This window comes from Sapajus apella, unplaced genomic scaffold (genome assembly GCF_009761245.1).
Source record: "Sapajus apella isolate SASKATOON/1434 unplaced genomic scaffold, GSC_monkey_1.0 scaffold12, whole genome shotgun sequence".
Lineage (NCBI taxonomy): Eukaryota > Metazoa > Chordata > Mammalia > Primates > Cebidae > Sapajus > Sapajus apella.
This window is the reverse complement of record NW_022436952.1, coordinates 2,047,338-2,062,176: the sequence shown is the minus strand read 5'-3', so window position 1 is coordinate 2,062,176 and position 14,839 is coordinate 2,047,338. Positions and strand designations below refer to the sequence as shown.

The window sequence follows — 14,839 nt, the reverse complement described above, 5'->3', positions numbered from 1 at the left end:
GAATGTAATACCATAATGCATGTCTTTGGCACAAAATAAGTGTCTTGGAGGGTAATTGCCTCCCTGTTTTCCGTTTTCCTGCTGTCTTAATCCTCCTCTCTGCTACCCTTTAAGTGGAAGAGAGGCTGGAGGCAAGTTTAGGAGAAACTACCCCTGAAGAAGATAGTTTCCAGGTGGGCAGAGTCATGGTTTGAAAAACTTTGACCTCTGACTTCTCCAAGATGGAACCAATACAGAGCCAAGAGGGACCCAGGTGAGACTAGACACAGGACTTTCTCAACACCTATGCAGAAAATTGAGGCAGCTGAGTTCTGTGGCCAAAGGTGGCTGCTTCCTACGACAAAACAGCTAAAGCCAGTGAAAGTGAAAATCTTAATGTGCAAGGAGGGCAGGCTAAATTCTGCCCTCCCTCTGAGCTAGGTATTATCTGGGATATCAGATTCCTAAGAAGTGCCACAATTTTCTCTGTGTCTCTACTTTTTTTTTTTTTTTTTTTTAAGATGGGGTTTCACCATGATGGCCAGGCTGGTCTTGAACTCTTGACCTCAGGTGATCCACCCACCTCGGCCTCCCAAAGTGCTAGGATTACAGGTGTGAGCCACCGTGCCCAGCCACTACTTTTGCTTTTGAGATGGAGTCTTGACCTGTCACCCAGGCTGTAGAGCAGTGGTGTGATCTCGGCTCACTGCAACCTCCGCCTCCTGGGTTCAAGCAATTCTCCTGCCTTGGCCTCCCTAGTAGCTGGGATCACAGGCGTGTGTTACCATGCCTGGCTAATTTTTGTATTTTTAGTAGAGACGGGGTTTCACTATGTTTGCCCGGCTGCTCTCTAACTCCTGACTTCATGTGATCCACCCATTTCAGCTTCCCAAAGTGCTGGAATTAGAGGCATGAGCCACAGTGCCCAGCCTGTGTCTCCACTTTTGGATGTTGTATTAGTTTCCTAGGACTGCCACCCAGGGTGGCACAAATAACAGAAAGCTATTGTCTCACAGTTCTGGATGCTAGAAGTCCAAGCCAGGTCAGGTGAAGGCAGGGTTGGCTCCCTCTGAACACTGTGAGGGAGAACCTGTTGCATGCCTCTCCCCTGGCTTCTGGGGGCTTGCTGGCAATCGTTGGTGTTCCTTAGTTTGTAGGAGCCAGTCTCTACTGTCATGTTCACACGGGTTCCCTGTGTGCGTTTCTGGGTTCAAATTCTTTTTTTTTTTTTTTTTTTTAAAGATGGGGTTTCACCATGATAGCCAGGCTGGTCTTGAACTCCTGACCTCAGGTGATCCACCCACCTCGGCCTCCCAAAGTGTCAGAATTACAGATGTCAGCCACTGCACCTGGCCTCAAATTCCCTTTTTTATAAGGACATCAGTCACAGTGAATTAGAGATCTACTCCACACTAGTATGACCTCATCTTAACTAATTACATCTGCGAGGACCTTAGTTCCAAATACAGTCACATTCTGCACATTCTGAAGTGCCAGGGGTCAGGACTTCAACACATGGATTTTGGAAACACCAGTAACAGGTGTCTTTGGCTGGAGTTGCAGTAAAACCTTGTTCTACTCCTGCTTAAGAATGTCCCGTAACTCTGTTACCTACAAGCTAAAGTGCAAAGCCTGATGATTTGTGAGAGCCTTTGCGAGCTGGGCTGCACTGACTGTAACCCTGTCCCTTTCCCGAGCTTCTCCACTCCCCACACCCTATACCCCATGGTGCAGCCAGCCATTCTGGATGACTCATTGTTGAAGGATCAACTCCCACCCCTTCCTAGCTGGATTCTGCTCCTCTATGCAGTCTTATTCTTTCTTTGACGATGTCTCGTTCTGTGGCCCAGACTGGAATGCAGTGGCCCAATCATGGCTCACTGCAGCCTCAAACTCAAACTCCTGGGCTCAAATGATCCTCCCGCTTTAGCCTCCTGAGTAGCTGGGACTATAGGCGAGTGCCACCATGCCTGGCTAATTAAAAAAACTTTTGGAGAGATGTCTCACTCACTATGTTGCCTAGGCTGGTCTGGAACTCCTTGCTTCAAGCGATCCTCCTGCTTTGGCCTCTTAAAGCGCTGGGATTACAGGCATGAATACTGTGCCCGACCTGTGCAACCTTTCTTTCTCTCCTTCCCCTTCCGTGTCTCTGGGTAAAGTTCCCGCTACAGAATGCCTAGGAGAGCATCGTGGGAGTCCCGCATGTCCCGATCCGAGCATGCAAGTGTGCGGTTCTCTCTGTGCTCCAGGGCCTGGCACTGGGAGCTCCCCAACCAACAGTGTTTCCAATTCAGCCACGCAAAAGCTAAGGCTGGTGCCCCAGAGCCAGGCTCCCAGGCCCTCCCGCCTTCGCAAGACGCACTGCCGCCTCAAAAGGGCAGGACGCGACCGCACAGGAACAGAGACCAGCCACACGCACGGAGACTCGTCTTTATTGCCGTTTTTCTGGGTGCTGACGCTGGGTGGGCAGAGGGCAGAGGCCTGGACCAGGACAGGACCCGAAGAACGACTCAGATCCCGGACTGTCCCCCGGGCGCGACGGATACGGCGGCCGCGGCGGGACAGCGGCGCCCAGGGCAGGGGCGCGGCGCTGGCTCTGCGCCTGCGCGGCGGCCCATGGTCAGGATGCCCGTGGCGTGGTTGCCGCTGGCCTGCAGGAGGCGCTGCAGCCGGCCCTGGAGGTCCGGGGGCCCGGAGTGCCGCTTGCCCAGGGTGAGGATGCCGGCCGCGTGATTGCCCGCGCCGTGCAGCAGCTCGTAGAGGCGGCAGGAGCACGTCTTTTGACGACAGCAGTCGGGCAGGGGCTGTGCAGCCACCCCGGGCGACAGCAGCGCGGTCGGCAGCAGCAGTAGCAGCAGTAGCGACACGGCGGCCCAGGAGACCTAGGGAGGCGGAGACAGGGCGCTAGGGGTCTTCCCATGGCTCCCGCCATCAGCTCCCGCGCCCAGGACCCGTCCTGCTGGCTTCGCGCCCCCTCCTGGCCTGCGCTCCTCTCTGACTGTCACTTAGTTTTCCTAGCTCTGTGCCCTTGCTCGTATCGGCCTACTTTACCAGCTACTCGCTGAAGACCCAGCAGAGAATCTCCTCCAGGACGCCTTTTATTATTTACTTATTTATTTTTTAGAGACATGGTTTCACCATGTTGGCCAGGCTGGTCAGGTGATCCACCCGCTTCGGCCTCCCAAAGTGCTGGGATTACAGGCGTGAGTCACCGCTCCCGGCCCCAGGAAGCCTTTTGAGACCCCTGGACAGAGTGAATCCCCCTCTCCTCTGAAGACTTAGTCCACTGTGCTCCCACTAGTACACTTACCACTCCTCCTAAAAACAGGCCTGTCTGGGCCGGGCGCGGTGGCTCATGCCTGTAATCCCAGCACTTTGGGAGGCCGAGGCTTGTGGATCACGAGGTCAAGAGATCAAGACCATCTTGGTCTACATGGTGAAACCCCGTCTCTACTAAAACTACAAAAAATTAGCTGGGCATGGTGGCAGGTGCCTGTAATCCCAGCTACTCAGGAGGCTGAGGCAGGAGAATTGCCTGAACCAAGGAGGCGGAGGTTGCGGTGAGCCGAGATGGCGCCATTGCACTCCAGTCTGGGTAACAAGAGCGAAACTCCGTCTCAAAAAAACAAAAACAAAACAAAACAAAACAAAACAGGCCTGTCTGTCTGCAGCAGAAGTTGTAAACGTAGGAAAAACAGGGGCCTTACTGAGTCCTCCTTCCCCACCTCCTCTCCAGCAGGGAAACACGTGGAAATGAGGAGCTAGCAGGACTCCAGAATGCTTTCTTGTCTCTGCCTGCTTCCTTGCAGGAATAACTGAACTCCATGGCTTTGAACCAGTTTCCTGCCTTTTAGAGGGCACAGCTTCCTTACCTGTAAACTGGATATACTAGAAATAATTCCTATTTTACAGGGCTGTCGGGAGGATGAAAAGAGATGACAGGTGCAAACGGAGCGCCTGACACATAGGAAGCGCTCAGCAAGCATAGGCTCTTTGGAAAGCAGAACCCAACCCAGGGTTAGCCAAGCCGGGTGTTCCTGCCTCAGAGCACACCCAGGAAAAGACCAAGCATGGAGGCACCTTCGGCCTTTCTTCCAGCCCTCTGAGCAGGCCCTCTGATGGCCTCTCTGGTATGATGAATCCTCTCCGTCCCCCGGCCTTTACCTTTGTGGAAGGAAGGTTCATGGTGTCTGGCGCTCAGGGTGGGGTAGCCAGGAACGGAGGTGTCCGCGGTGGTTCAAATAGCCGGGAACCTTGAGGCGGTCAATTGTGACCCACTCCCTGGGGTCTGGGGTTTATAGTGCTCTGAGGTGGCAGGGGGAAGAGACAGGCACTTGCGTCCACACCCAGGCCAGACAAAGGCAAGTCTAAGATTAGCCTCCTGCATGGGGGCCGTCTCCAGGCTGGGCCCAAGGAATGGCCGCTGCGGCATTTGGAGACCAGGGTTGGATCACTGTGGCCCCAGTCACCCCCTTGTCTGTCTGCCTGCTCCCTGGAGATGGGGCGGTCTCCAGGCACTAATGAGGCCACCTTGCACCCAGGAATCTGGGAGCACAAAAGAGGCGCTGGCCTGGGACAATGTGGGGGGAAGGCAGCTGCTAATTAGGGTGAGAGAAGAGGCCACTGCGAGACCCCACATTATGTGTGTCGGGGGTGGAGCAGCCAGCAACAGCCCTCTCCCTCCCCTGCTTGTTGTCACTGCCCTTGGGGACTGTCAGGCTCCAGGGCCTTCTTCCTTCATGAAAATGTTCCTTAGCTGCCCGCCTCCTGCTAGCTTTCTTCTGCCCTTCTGCCCCTTCCACTAGCCTCTGAGATGGAGAACTTTGAAAACCCAGCCTAGGCAGTGGAAGGTTAGGAAGCCAAAACCAAGCACGGTTTAGTTTCTCTTTCTTTTCTTGGGGTGTGTGTGTATGTGTGTGTGTGTGTGTGTGTGTGTGTGTATGTCTCAGTTTTGCTCTTGTTGCTCAGGCTGGAGTGCAATGATATGATCATCTCAGCTCACTGCAATCTCCGCCTTAGGTTCAAGTGATTCTCCTGCCTCAGCATTCTAGTAGCTAGAATTACAGGCACGCGCCACCATGACCAGCTAACTTTTGTATTTTTAATAGAGACGGGGTTTCACCATGTTGGCCAGGCTGGTCTCAAACTCCTGACCTCAAGTGATCCATCCACCTCAGTCTCCCAAAGTGTTGGGATTACAGGCGTGAGCCACCACACCCAGCCTCTTTTTTCCCTTCCCTCCCTCTCTCCCTCCCTTCCTCCCTTCCTTCCTTCCTTCCTTCTTGCATTTCTTCTTTCTCTCTCTCACTCTCTCCTTTTCTCTCGTTATTTTCTTTCTTGACAGGGCTACACTCTGTCGCTCAGCCCGCAGTGCAGTGGGACAATCATAGCTCACTGCAGCATCCATTACCGGGGCTCAAGCAAAGCTCCCACCTCAGCCACCCAAGTACCTGGGACCACAGATTTGTTGCCACCATGCCTGGCTAATTTTTAAATTTGTTTGTAGAGACTGGGTCTCCCAGACTGGTCTCAAACCCCTGGCTCAAGCCACCCTCTCCCTTCGGCCTCCCAAAGTGCTGGGATTATAGGTGTGAGCTACTGTGCCTAACCAAACTCAGTTTCTACCAGAAACTGGTAGAAGCTTCTTCTACCTCCCCAGCTTTTTCCCTGGCTCAGGCTGCCTGGAGGGGAGGGATGTGGTCCCACTCCACCATCAACAGGGACTGAGCTACACTGCAGGATGGACACATGGCATCTCCAGGCCTGGTCGTCTCTTATTCACAACCTCTTCTTTTTTTTTTTTTTTTTTGAGACAGAGTTTTGCTCCTTTTCCCCAAGCTGGAGTGCAATGGTGCCATCTCGGCTCACTGAAACCTCTGCCTCCCGAGTTCAAGCAATTTTCCTGCCTCAGCCTCCCAAGTAGTTGGAATTACAGGTGAGAGCCACCATGCCCAGCTAGGTTTTTGTATTTTGTATTTTGTATTTTTTTTAAAGATGGGGTTTCACCATTATGGCCAGGCTGGTCTTGAACTCCTGACCTCAGGTGATCCACCCACCTCAGCCTCCCAAAGTGCTGGGATAACAGGCCTGAGCCACCGTGCCTGGTCTACAACCTCTTTATTGAGCTCCTGCTGTGTGCCACACCAGGCACTGGGCATGGGAGCAGCTGTGCACAGGACCTGGCCCAGTCTCCAAGGAGCTTATAAGTGCAGGTGGGAGGCAGTTCAAACATAATGAGAGTTCAGTGAGGGAGAGGACTGCAGCCCACACGGGCAAAGTTGAGCCAGTCACTCTGCCTGGAGTGGGCCTGGTAGGGGTCCTCAAAGACGCTGCGTGAAAACTAGGGTTATATCAGGGGCAGCAGGAAGGAAGGCATTCCGTAGAGGGGACAACTTGAGGAAATGCCTGGAGTTAACGCTTAGCAACCTAAGGGTTAGAGGTGAGGTGTGGTCTTTAGTCCAGGACTTCTTTTTTTTTTTTTTTTTTTTTTTTTTGAGACGGAGTTTCACTCTTGTTACCCAGGCTGGAGTGCAATGGCGCGATCTCGGCTCACCGCAACCTCCGCCTCCTGGGTTCAGGCAATTCTCCTGCCTCAACCTCCTCAGTAGCTGGGATTACAGGCACGTGCCACCATGCCCAGCTAATTTTTTGTATTTTTTATTAGTAGAGACGGGGTTTCACCATGTTGACCAGGATGGTCTCGATCTCTTGACCTCGTGATCCACCCGCCTCAGCCTCCCACAGTGCTGGGATTACAGGCTTGAGCCACCGCGCCCGGCTTAGTCCAGGACTTCTTTCAAGCAAGGGGAGAGAGGTAGCTGGACAAGTAGGTGGGGGCCAAGGTCAAAGGGTCTTATAGGCCAAGCTGATTGATCTTAATCCTGTGGGTGATGGAAGCCACTATAGGAGGATTTTTTTTTTCCCGGGATGGTCTCGCTGTGTTGCCCAGGCTGGTCTTGAACTCCTGGGCGTGAACCATCCTTCCATCTCAGCCTCTTGCCACTACAGGCCCATGCCACTGTGCCCAGCTTCAGGGGAGGATTTTTGTTCGTTGTTAAGACAGTGTCTCAGTCTGTCACCCAGGCTGGAGTGCAGTGGCGCCATCTCATCTGATTGCAACCTCCTCCTCCCGAGTTCAAGTGATTCTCTGCGTCAGGCTCCTGAGTAGCTGGGATTACAGGCGTGTGCCACCAGGCCTGACTAATTTTTGTATTTTTAGTAGAAACGATTTTCACCATCTTGGCCAGGCTGGTCTTGAACTCTTGATCTCGTGATCCACCTGCCTCAGCCTCCCAAAGTGCTGGGATTACAGGCGTGAGCCACTGCACCTGGCTGGCCCATGGGAGGATTTTAGGACAGAGTGACAGGCTGAGGCGGGGTCTGGGAGGCTTGCAGCAAGAGCCTGGATATGGGGACATGGAATGGAGAAGCCATTCAGAGCCATCTGGAACCAGTGCGGCCTCTACTCAGGAGGAGCTGGAGGGTCTTGGTCTGCCCCTTCCCGCAGCCTCCCAGATGGAAAATCTTAAAAACTCAGCCCAGGCAGGGGGAGGGAGGGAAGACAAAATCAAGCCCAGTTTCTTTCTTTCTTTTATTTTAGCCTCTACAAACCTGTGGAGGCTGCGTTTCCTCATTGGCATAGAACAGTTAACCCAGATGGTCTCAGGGGCTGCTTCCTGCTTCAATGCCTTACGGTGTGAAGCAATCGGTCTCTTGTTCCCACCGCAGAAGTGGCTTGTGGGTGCTGGCCCAGGAGGTGCTCGCTGTCCCCAAAGGCTCCTGTGTGCACGCGCAGTCAGGGCCTAGCCAGGCCCAGACCAGACCCGGAGCCACGGTCCACTCCCCAGTTTCCCCAAAGCAGACCCTGAGGCAAGAATCTGGCTGCGAGAGGTTTATTTGGGAGCATCCCAGGAAGCCCAAGGAGGGAGCGGGGAAGGGAGGCAGGTGAGGAGCCCCGCAGGAAGTACATGAATGAGTGGGTTACTGCTTTGGGCGGCGGGGACTCCATCCTGTTGGGCATCCTCCGAGACTTTATGTAGAATACGCTTCAGAATTGTCCCGCTCAAGGACAATGAAGCTGAGGTCCTGCTCCTTATTGACTCAGGGTTGCTCCTGGGGACATTAACCCCCCAACAATTCCAGCCTGCCCAGTGCACGGACTGAGCACACGGTTGTGGCCGCCAGAAGCCCGTCGGGCTGTGACACAGGAAACTATCGGCATCCATGGGAGCTCTGGCAGTGTCTGCCATGCCAGGACCCGGGGACACGGGCATGCGCTGCTGGTGTCTGCTAACCCTGGAGGCCCATGCCTCAGAATTGGTCAGCTGGGCCAAGGCCTCCCTAAGGCCCAGCGGCTCTCATGGGCAAATGTCAGGTGACACAGAGTCACAGACCCCGGCCAAGGACTCCCCATCCAGAGAGGTCTGAGAGAGAGGAGCTGGCCGGTAGGGCAGGCGTTGACTCAGGACACCACCCTCTGCTGCAGACACTGGGCCAGGTGCCTGTGCCGAAGGACCCGAGGCATCGCAGGGGGGAATGGGGAGGAGGGGCAGGCAGCAAGGGCTGCCCGGAGTGCTCGGAAGGCCCCCTGCCCCACCAGGTGGACTCTAGCAGGGCCCACGCTGCCCCAGAACCGCAGGGACTTGTAGCGGGGAGAAGCTTCCTGAAGGCAGTGGTCCAGCTGGGAACAGAACGGCTTGAGTGAGCTAGTGTGTGATCGTGAGTGCGCACACAAGGCGTGCGTGGCTGTGCCCAGGCTACACGTTTAGAAGTTCTGGGTGGACAGGTGTGTGTCTGTGGGAGTCATCCCTCTCCTCCCAGAACCCCAGGGAGCTTCTTCTCCCCCGCCCCTCCCCTCCCCATCAAGCCTGATCTCCATGGCACCCTGGGAGTGTGACAGTGAAGGGGACTACAGGCAGACCCTGGCCTCGTCTCCTTTACCTTGTCTCGATTTTCCTCCGACAGATTCCTCAGCCCCCTCAGCTCCACAAACACCTCGTAGTGGGGAGCAGAGCCCACAGCAGAATCTGTGAACAGACCCCACGTGCAAACATACTTCCAGTGAACGGGCAGCTGCCAAGTCCAGTGCCCTCTGCCACCACCTGTTCTTCCCCACTCAGGTTCACAGGGAAAAAAGTTTCTTGTTGGGGAGTGGGGTAGATAGAGAGGGACATAGAGCTTGATCCTAAATAGGAGACAGAGCAGGAAAGAAAATGGGTAGAAACTGCAGCAGGATGGTTGAGTGTTAGATGCAGGGAAGCACTTTTGTAGGAGTGGCAAAGGAAGCGGACTCTTACCTCTTTCCTAGCAGGGGAAGTGGGGGAATGGCTGGGCTGGGGTCCACTCCCATGCAGAATTACCCATTTCTTCCCCCACACTTTGCTGCATACAGGAAAACCAGGGAAAAATGAAGTTTGGGAAGAAGGCAGGCCCACTGGGACAGGTGATGCAGAGGAGAGACTATCAAAGCTTTGGAGTTGAAGGGTAGCCAGCCCAAGAATGGTAGGCAGGAGCCGGCAGGGAAGCTCACCCAGAATGCTGCTCTCCACACAGCCATGGTCCAGCAGCTTGGCCCCTGGCCACTGCCCCACTGCCTGGCCCAGGGCCTCAGAGAACAGGTCCTCACCAATATCTTCCCCTCGCACACTCAGGGTCTGGCTCAGCCTGAAGAGGAGGCAGGGAGAGGCTGTGGAGCCCAGGACACAAGGATGGCCCTTCCGCTCCCCAGGGTCACCTACCTGCAGATGAACCTGACAACTGGACACTGATTGTGGGCACCAACCACTTGCACCACATCGCCCAGGCGGCACCTGATGGGGTGCGAGTGGGAGTGAGGTCGGGCCTGAGGGCTCCTGAGCTCATGCTCCAGGCGCCAAGCAACCCAGAGGGCCCGAGGTAGGGGCTGTGCAGGTAATCACCTGGTGAGGCTGGCACGGTCCGTCAGCACCAGCTCATACTCCTCGCCCTGCTGGGCCTCAGCCAAAAGGAGGGTAGAGGCAGCTTCCTCCTGGGTGCCTTCCTTGACTGGGAGCAGCTCGATAAAGAGGGGTCCAGGCGGCAGAAGGTAGAGCCTGTGGGGCTGCTCTGGCTGTAGGTTTAGGCAGAGCACCCCTGTGGAAGCCAAGCAGCTTCCTCAGTGTCTGCTGGTGCCATTGCTTTCTGCCAGGCAATAGCCCCTCCTGGACCCCAGGCCCGATCTTCTGAGCACCTGGTCCTCCTGCTGCCCTTCCACCCCATCCTTCTTGGCTCCCCCACGCTCAGCAGGCTGCCTCTTAGGCCCTCACTGGAAAGAGGAGGTGGGAGACCTGGGAGTGAATCCTGGTGCCACATAAATTTGTGTAAGACTCTTTTCTTCTTCTTTTTTTTTTGAGACAGAGTCCCGCTCTGTCACCCAGGCTGGAGTGCAGTGGTGGTGTGACCTCAGCTCAGTGATTCAGTGATTCTTGGAGTCAAGTGATTCTCCTGCCTGAGCCTCCAGAGTAGCTGGGATTACAGGCGTGTGCCACCACACCTGGCTAATTTTTGTATTTTTAGTAGAGATGGGGTTTCACCATGTTGGCCAGGCTGGTCTCGAACTCCTGACCTCAAGTGATCTACCTGCCTTGGCCTCCCAAAGTAGTGGGATTACATGCGTGAGCCACTGTGCCTGGCCTTTTTTTTTTTTTTTTGAAACAGGGTCTTGCTTTGTCGCCCAAGCTGTAGGCAATGGTGTAATCTTGGCTCACTACAACCTCCTCCTCCCAGGTTCAAGCAATCCTCCCACCTCAGCCTCCCAGGTAGCTGGGATTACAAGCATGTGCCACCATGCGGCACTAGTTTTTGTATTTTTAGTAGAGACGGGGTTTCCCCATGTTGGCCAGGCTGGTCTGGAACTCCTGACCTCAAGTGATCTGTCTGCCTCGGCCTCCCAAAGTGCTGGGATCACAGGTGTGAGCCGCCGCACCCGGCCGCAAGACTCTTTTTTTTTTTGAGATGGAGTTTCCCTCTTGTTACCAAGGCTGGAGTGCAATGGCGCGATCTCGGCTCACCGCAACATCCGCCTCCTGGGTTCCAGCAATTCTCCTGCCTCAGCCTCCTGAGTAGCTGGGACTACAGGCATGCACCACCGTGCTCGGCTAATTTTTTTGTATGTTTAGTAGAGACAGGGTTTCACCATGTTGACCAGGATGGTCTCGATCTCTTGACCTTGCGATCCACCCGCCTCGGCCTCCCAAAGTGCTGGGATTATAGGCGTGAGCCACCGTGCCTGGCCAAGAATCTTAACCTATATGAGCCTATGTTTCTTCACTTGTAAAAGGAGGCTGCTGACCCCAGCATACAGCATGCTGGGAACAATTAAATGATATGACCATGTAGGATCCAATGCATGGCTGCTTGCTATGTGACTTCTGACCTTTGCCCCCACCTCACTGCCCTTGAATCCCACTGACCTCCAGAGGCTGCATAAGCAGGAGAGAAGAAGGCTAGTCCTTGGCACCACAAGGCCCCGAGGGCAGCCACAGCCTCGGCCTGGCCTCCTGCATCCAGAGTCACCACCACCTGCAGCTTTGGCCATAGCCGAAGAGCCAGTCCTCGGGGTCCCTGCTCTAGGGCCTCCCGCAGCTCAGCTGCCCGTTCAGGGAGAGGCGCTCCAGGGTTCCCCGCAGCTATCGCCCCTGCCAGCTCTTCACCGTCAGCCTCCAGGCCCAAGAAGACATCCAGGAGTTCGACCGCGGTCCCGGCCTCCAGTGCCCTCAGCCCTGGGGACCTCAGTGCCTCCAGCAGGAGGACCCTAGGGTCCTTGGTTCCAGGGGTGCTAACCCGGCCCAGGGCCTTCCCAGGCCAAGGCAGGGATCGGGGCCAAGGGGATGTGAGGGTCAGACAGGCAGCACCGCCCTGATCCAGCACTTCTGGGTAGGCCTTGTTTAGGGCTACCAGACCCAGCAAGGTGGCCTGAGGAGGAAGAGAGCATGCCAGCCTGGTGTCAGGGCCAGACCCGGAGCCCCCAGTTTGAGGGTTCTTTCCCACCGTGATAGGGGGGTTTGGCGGGTGGGACTGGGCTCTGGGGATCCTAGTTACCTGCAGAGAGGCCTCCCCCAGGTCCTGGTGTGAGGTTGGGGGCAGTAGCTGCTCTCCTCTCTCTTCCTCCTGGGTCTGGCTGGCCTTGGTCAAAGGGAGATGATTCCGGAAGGTGCTTATGTCTGTAGCCCCAATGACAACAGAAATGCCTTAGGAAGCCACAGTTTCCCAAGAGTTTCAGGCAAGACTGGTGAGTTCCTTGAGGGAGGAGCTGAGACTAGGCCTGGGGTAGAGGAGATATAAGGACCCAGCATGGGAAATTCATCTTGGACAAGAGAGCCAGTTATGGGCGTCTGGGTCAGGGCACTCTGTTGGCAGTGCAGGAGGCAAGGGGGCCATTAGGCTCTGGAATCTGACGGTCCTGTGCGGTTTCTTTCTCTTGGGGTCACCTTCCCAGACCCTGGAAAACACACCTGTGCTCCCCCTCAGGGGACAGTGGGGACGCTGGGCTCCCTGTAGACACCACCTCAGGGCCTGCTGCTGGCTCTGGTGCATGTGGAGCGTGCTCTGCTCCAGCTTCCGCCGCTGCCAGGTGGCTGCCCAGCCCAGGGCACCCCATGCCACTTGGTGCTGGAGGCCAGCAAGCCAAGACAGCTTGGCATCCTGGGACCGCCGCTGCCTGAGCAGGGCCAATGTTGGCAGCAGCAGCAGCAGAAGCAGCAGAAGTGGCCACAGCAGCATCTCCAAGCAGCTCCTGGGAGGAGAACAGAACCCAGATATGGGGACATGCAGGAATTACCCATTTCTTTTTTTTTGAGATGGAGTTTCGCTCTTGTTGCCCAGGCTGGAGTGCAATGGTGCCATCTTGGCTCACCGAAACTTCTGCCTCCCAGTTTCAAGAGATTCTCCTGCCTCAGCCTCCGGAGTAGCTGGGATCACACACATGCACCACCATGCCTGGCTAATTTTTGTATTTTTTAGTAGAGATGGGGTTTCTCCGTGTTGGTCAGGCTGGTCTTGAACTCCTGGTCTCAGGTGATCCGCCCACCTTGGCCTCCCAAAGTGCTGGGATTACAGGCGTGAGCTGCTGCGCCCGGCCTAGGAAATACCCATTTCTTCCCCCATACTATACTGCATACAGGAAAACCAAGGAAAAATGAAGTTTGGGAAGAAGGCGTTGTGGGACAGGGGATGCAGAGGAGAGACTATCAAGGCTTTGGAGTCCCACTGATCTGAGTTCAGATCCTGCCTCTGCCTATGTTAGCTGCAGGGCCCCGAGTAATTCAGTGGGCTGCACTGAGCTCCATTTCCTGATCTGAAAAATGGGAATAAGAATACCTCTCTCAGAAAGTGGGGGCAGGCTGGGTGAGTGGCTCACACCTGTAATCCCAGCACTTTGGGAGGCTGAGGCAGGAGGATCTCTTGAGCCCAGGAGTTTGCAACCAGCCTGGGCAACATAGGGAGACTCTATCTCCAAAAATTTGAAAAACTAGCCCAGCGTGGTAGCACACCCATAGTCCCAGCTGCTTGGGATGCTGAGATAGGAGGATCCCTTGAGCCCAGGAGATTGAGGCTGCAGTGAACTGAGATTGTGCCACTGCACTCCAGCTTGGGCAACAGAGTGAGATGCTGTTTCAAAAAAAAAATAAGAAAGAAAGAAAAAAAGGCACAGGAAGGGAAGGTACAGGAAGGCCTGGCACAGTGTCGGGCCACAGCAGCTGATTAACAGCATCTCTTGCCCACTCCCTAGTGGCTTTGCTTTCCCTCGGGATCCACCCTGTCCCAGCTCCTTGTCCCTCCTGAGCCCTCCTGTGGGGTCCATACCCACATGCACCTGTCACAGTCCGCTTCTGCCTACTCCCGGCACAGCACGGAGGCCCCTGGGTCTCAGCACATATCCGGCCAGAAAGAAGGAGCGAGGACTTTAAAGGGCTGGGCTCCAACTGGGAAATCCGGCCACCAGGCCTGAGGGAGGAGCTTCGGGGGTCGGGGGGTGCTCTTAAAGGGGCAGGTTGCCTACGGGACTATAGGTTGGGTGCCAGCCCAGGCTGGCAGTTGAGGGAGTTAGGGCCAGACTGGCATGGCCTGAAACTCATGCAGGTGAAGGAAGAGAAAGGTGTGTGTGGGAAAGAGCACCGCTGAGCTGGGAGGGCACACTTTTCCCTCAAGCAGGCTCAGGCTTGAGAACTCTTAAAACCCCAGCTCTCCCAACTCAGAAATTTTCTCCCTCCAGGGAGTAGAGAAAGAAAACAATTTTATGATCGAATAAACATTCAACCAGAATGTGATGTGCATGACAGGTGATCTGCTAAGAGCTTGCAGAGTCGGAAGGAAATCTCACTTTTTGGTATAGCCAAGTGCATACAACCTATTACATATATGCTTTCAAGATAAACAATAACCAGTCCTCAAGTAAGAGGACTTGATGATACTACTTGTCACATATAGTTAATCTTTTTTTTTTTTTTTGAGACAAGTCTTGTTCTGTCGCCTGGGCTAGAGTGCAGTGGCACAATCTCGGCTCATTGCAACCTCCACCTCCCGGGTTCAAGCAATACTTCTGCCCCAGCCTCCCAAGTAGCTGGGATTATAGGCTTGTGCCACCATGCCCAGCTAAATTTTGTATTTTTAGTAGAGACAGCATTTCACCATGTTGGCCAGGCTGGTCTTGAACTCCTGACCTCAAGTGATTCACTTGGCTTCCCAAAGTGCTGGGATTACAGGCGTGAGCCACTGCGCCCAGCCAGTCACATATAGTTTATCTTAACTTTACCTGGTTACTGGGTGACCATCCGTGTTAGCTTACTGGCTTTATCCCAAAGAAAATTACAAACTTCTCTCTCTTTTTTTTTTTGGAGACAGA

General features: G+C 54.8%; 2 protein-coding genes across 5 annotated transcripts; both read right to left on the bottom strand.

Moving 5' to 3' along the window:
* Positions 1 to 2,041: 2,041 nt before the first annotated feature.
* Positions 2,042 to 4,433, bottom strand: HCRT (hypocretin neuropeptide precursor). Its single transcript, XM_032279634.1, has 2 exons — positions 4,144 to 4,433; positions 2,042 to 2,861 (listed from the first exon to the last, which is right to left on the bottom strand). Exons 1-2 carry the CDS (start codon positions 4,162 to 4,164, stop codon positions 2,490 to 2,492), a joined length of 393 nt encoding a protein of 130 aa, XP_032135525.1. The 5' UTR covers positions 4,165 to 4,433; the 3' UTR covers positions 2,042 to 2,489.
* A 3,118-nt stretch (positions 4,434 to 7,551) lies between these two features.
* Positions 7,552 to 13,941, bottom strand: GHDC (GH3 domain containing). Of its 4 annotated transcripts, none has more exons than XM_032279632.1 (10): positions 13,801 to 13,941; positions 13,209 to 13,291; positions 12,450 to 12,730; positions 12,037 to 12,158; positions 11,409 to 11,910; positions 9,897 to 10,089; positions 9,717 to 9,788; positions 9,509 to 9,642; positions 8,920 to 9,005; positions 7,552 to 8,659 (listed from the first exon to the last, which is right to left on the bottom strand). In XM_032279632.1, the coding sequence occupies exons 3-10, from the start codon at positions 12,715 to 12,717 to the stop codon at positions 8,441 to 8,443; spliced, it is 1,596 nt and encodes a 531-aa protein (XP_032135523.1). In that variant the 5' UTR covers positions 12,718 to 12,730; positions 13,209 to 13,291; positions 13,801 to 13,941; the 3' UTR covers positions 7,552 to 8,440. The 4 variants fall into 4 exon arrangements, with proteins under 4 accessions (XP_032135523.1, XP_032135520.1, XP_032135524.1 ...); XM_032279629.1 differs by having other exon boundaries at positions 13,811 to 13,941; XM_032279633.1 differs by lacking the exon at positions 13,209 to 13,291.
* Positions 13,942 to 14,839: the final 898 nt, after the last annotated feature.

Bases quoted from the DNA above. Each gene is read 5' to 3' on its own strand.
- HCRT (XM_032279634.1), bottom strand. From the start codon at position 4,164: ATGAACCTTCCTTCCACAAAG. The intron at 2,862-4,143 runs GTAAAGGCCGGG...CCGCCTCCCTAG, and splicing joins TGAACCTTCCTTCCACAAAG to GTCTCCTGGGCCGCCGTGTC.
- GHDC (XM_032279632.1), bottom strand. From the start codon at position 12,717: ATGCTGCTGTGGCCACTTCTGCTGCTTCTGCTGCTGCTGCTGCCAACA. The intron at 11,911-12,036 runs GTAACTAGGATC...CTTCCTCCTCAG, and splicing joins TGGGGGAGGCCTCTCTGCAG to GCCACCTTGCTGGGTCTGGT. The intron at 8,660-8,919 runs GTAAAGGAGACG...TTCTGTTCCCAG, and splicing joins CGGAGGAAAATCGAGACAAG to CTGGACCACTGCCTTCAGGA.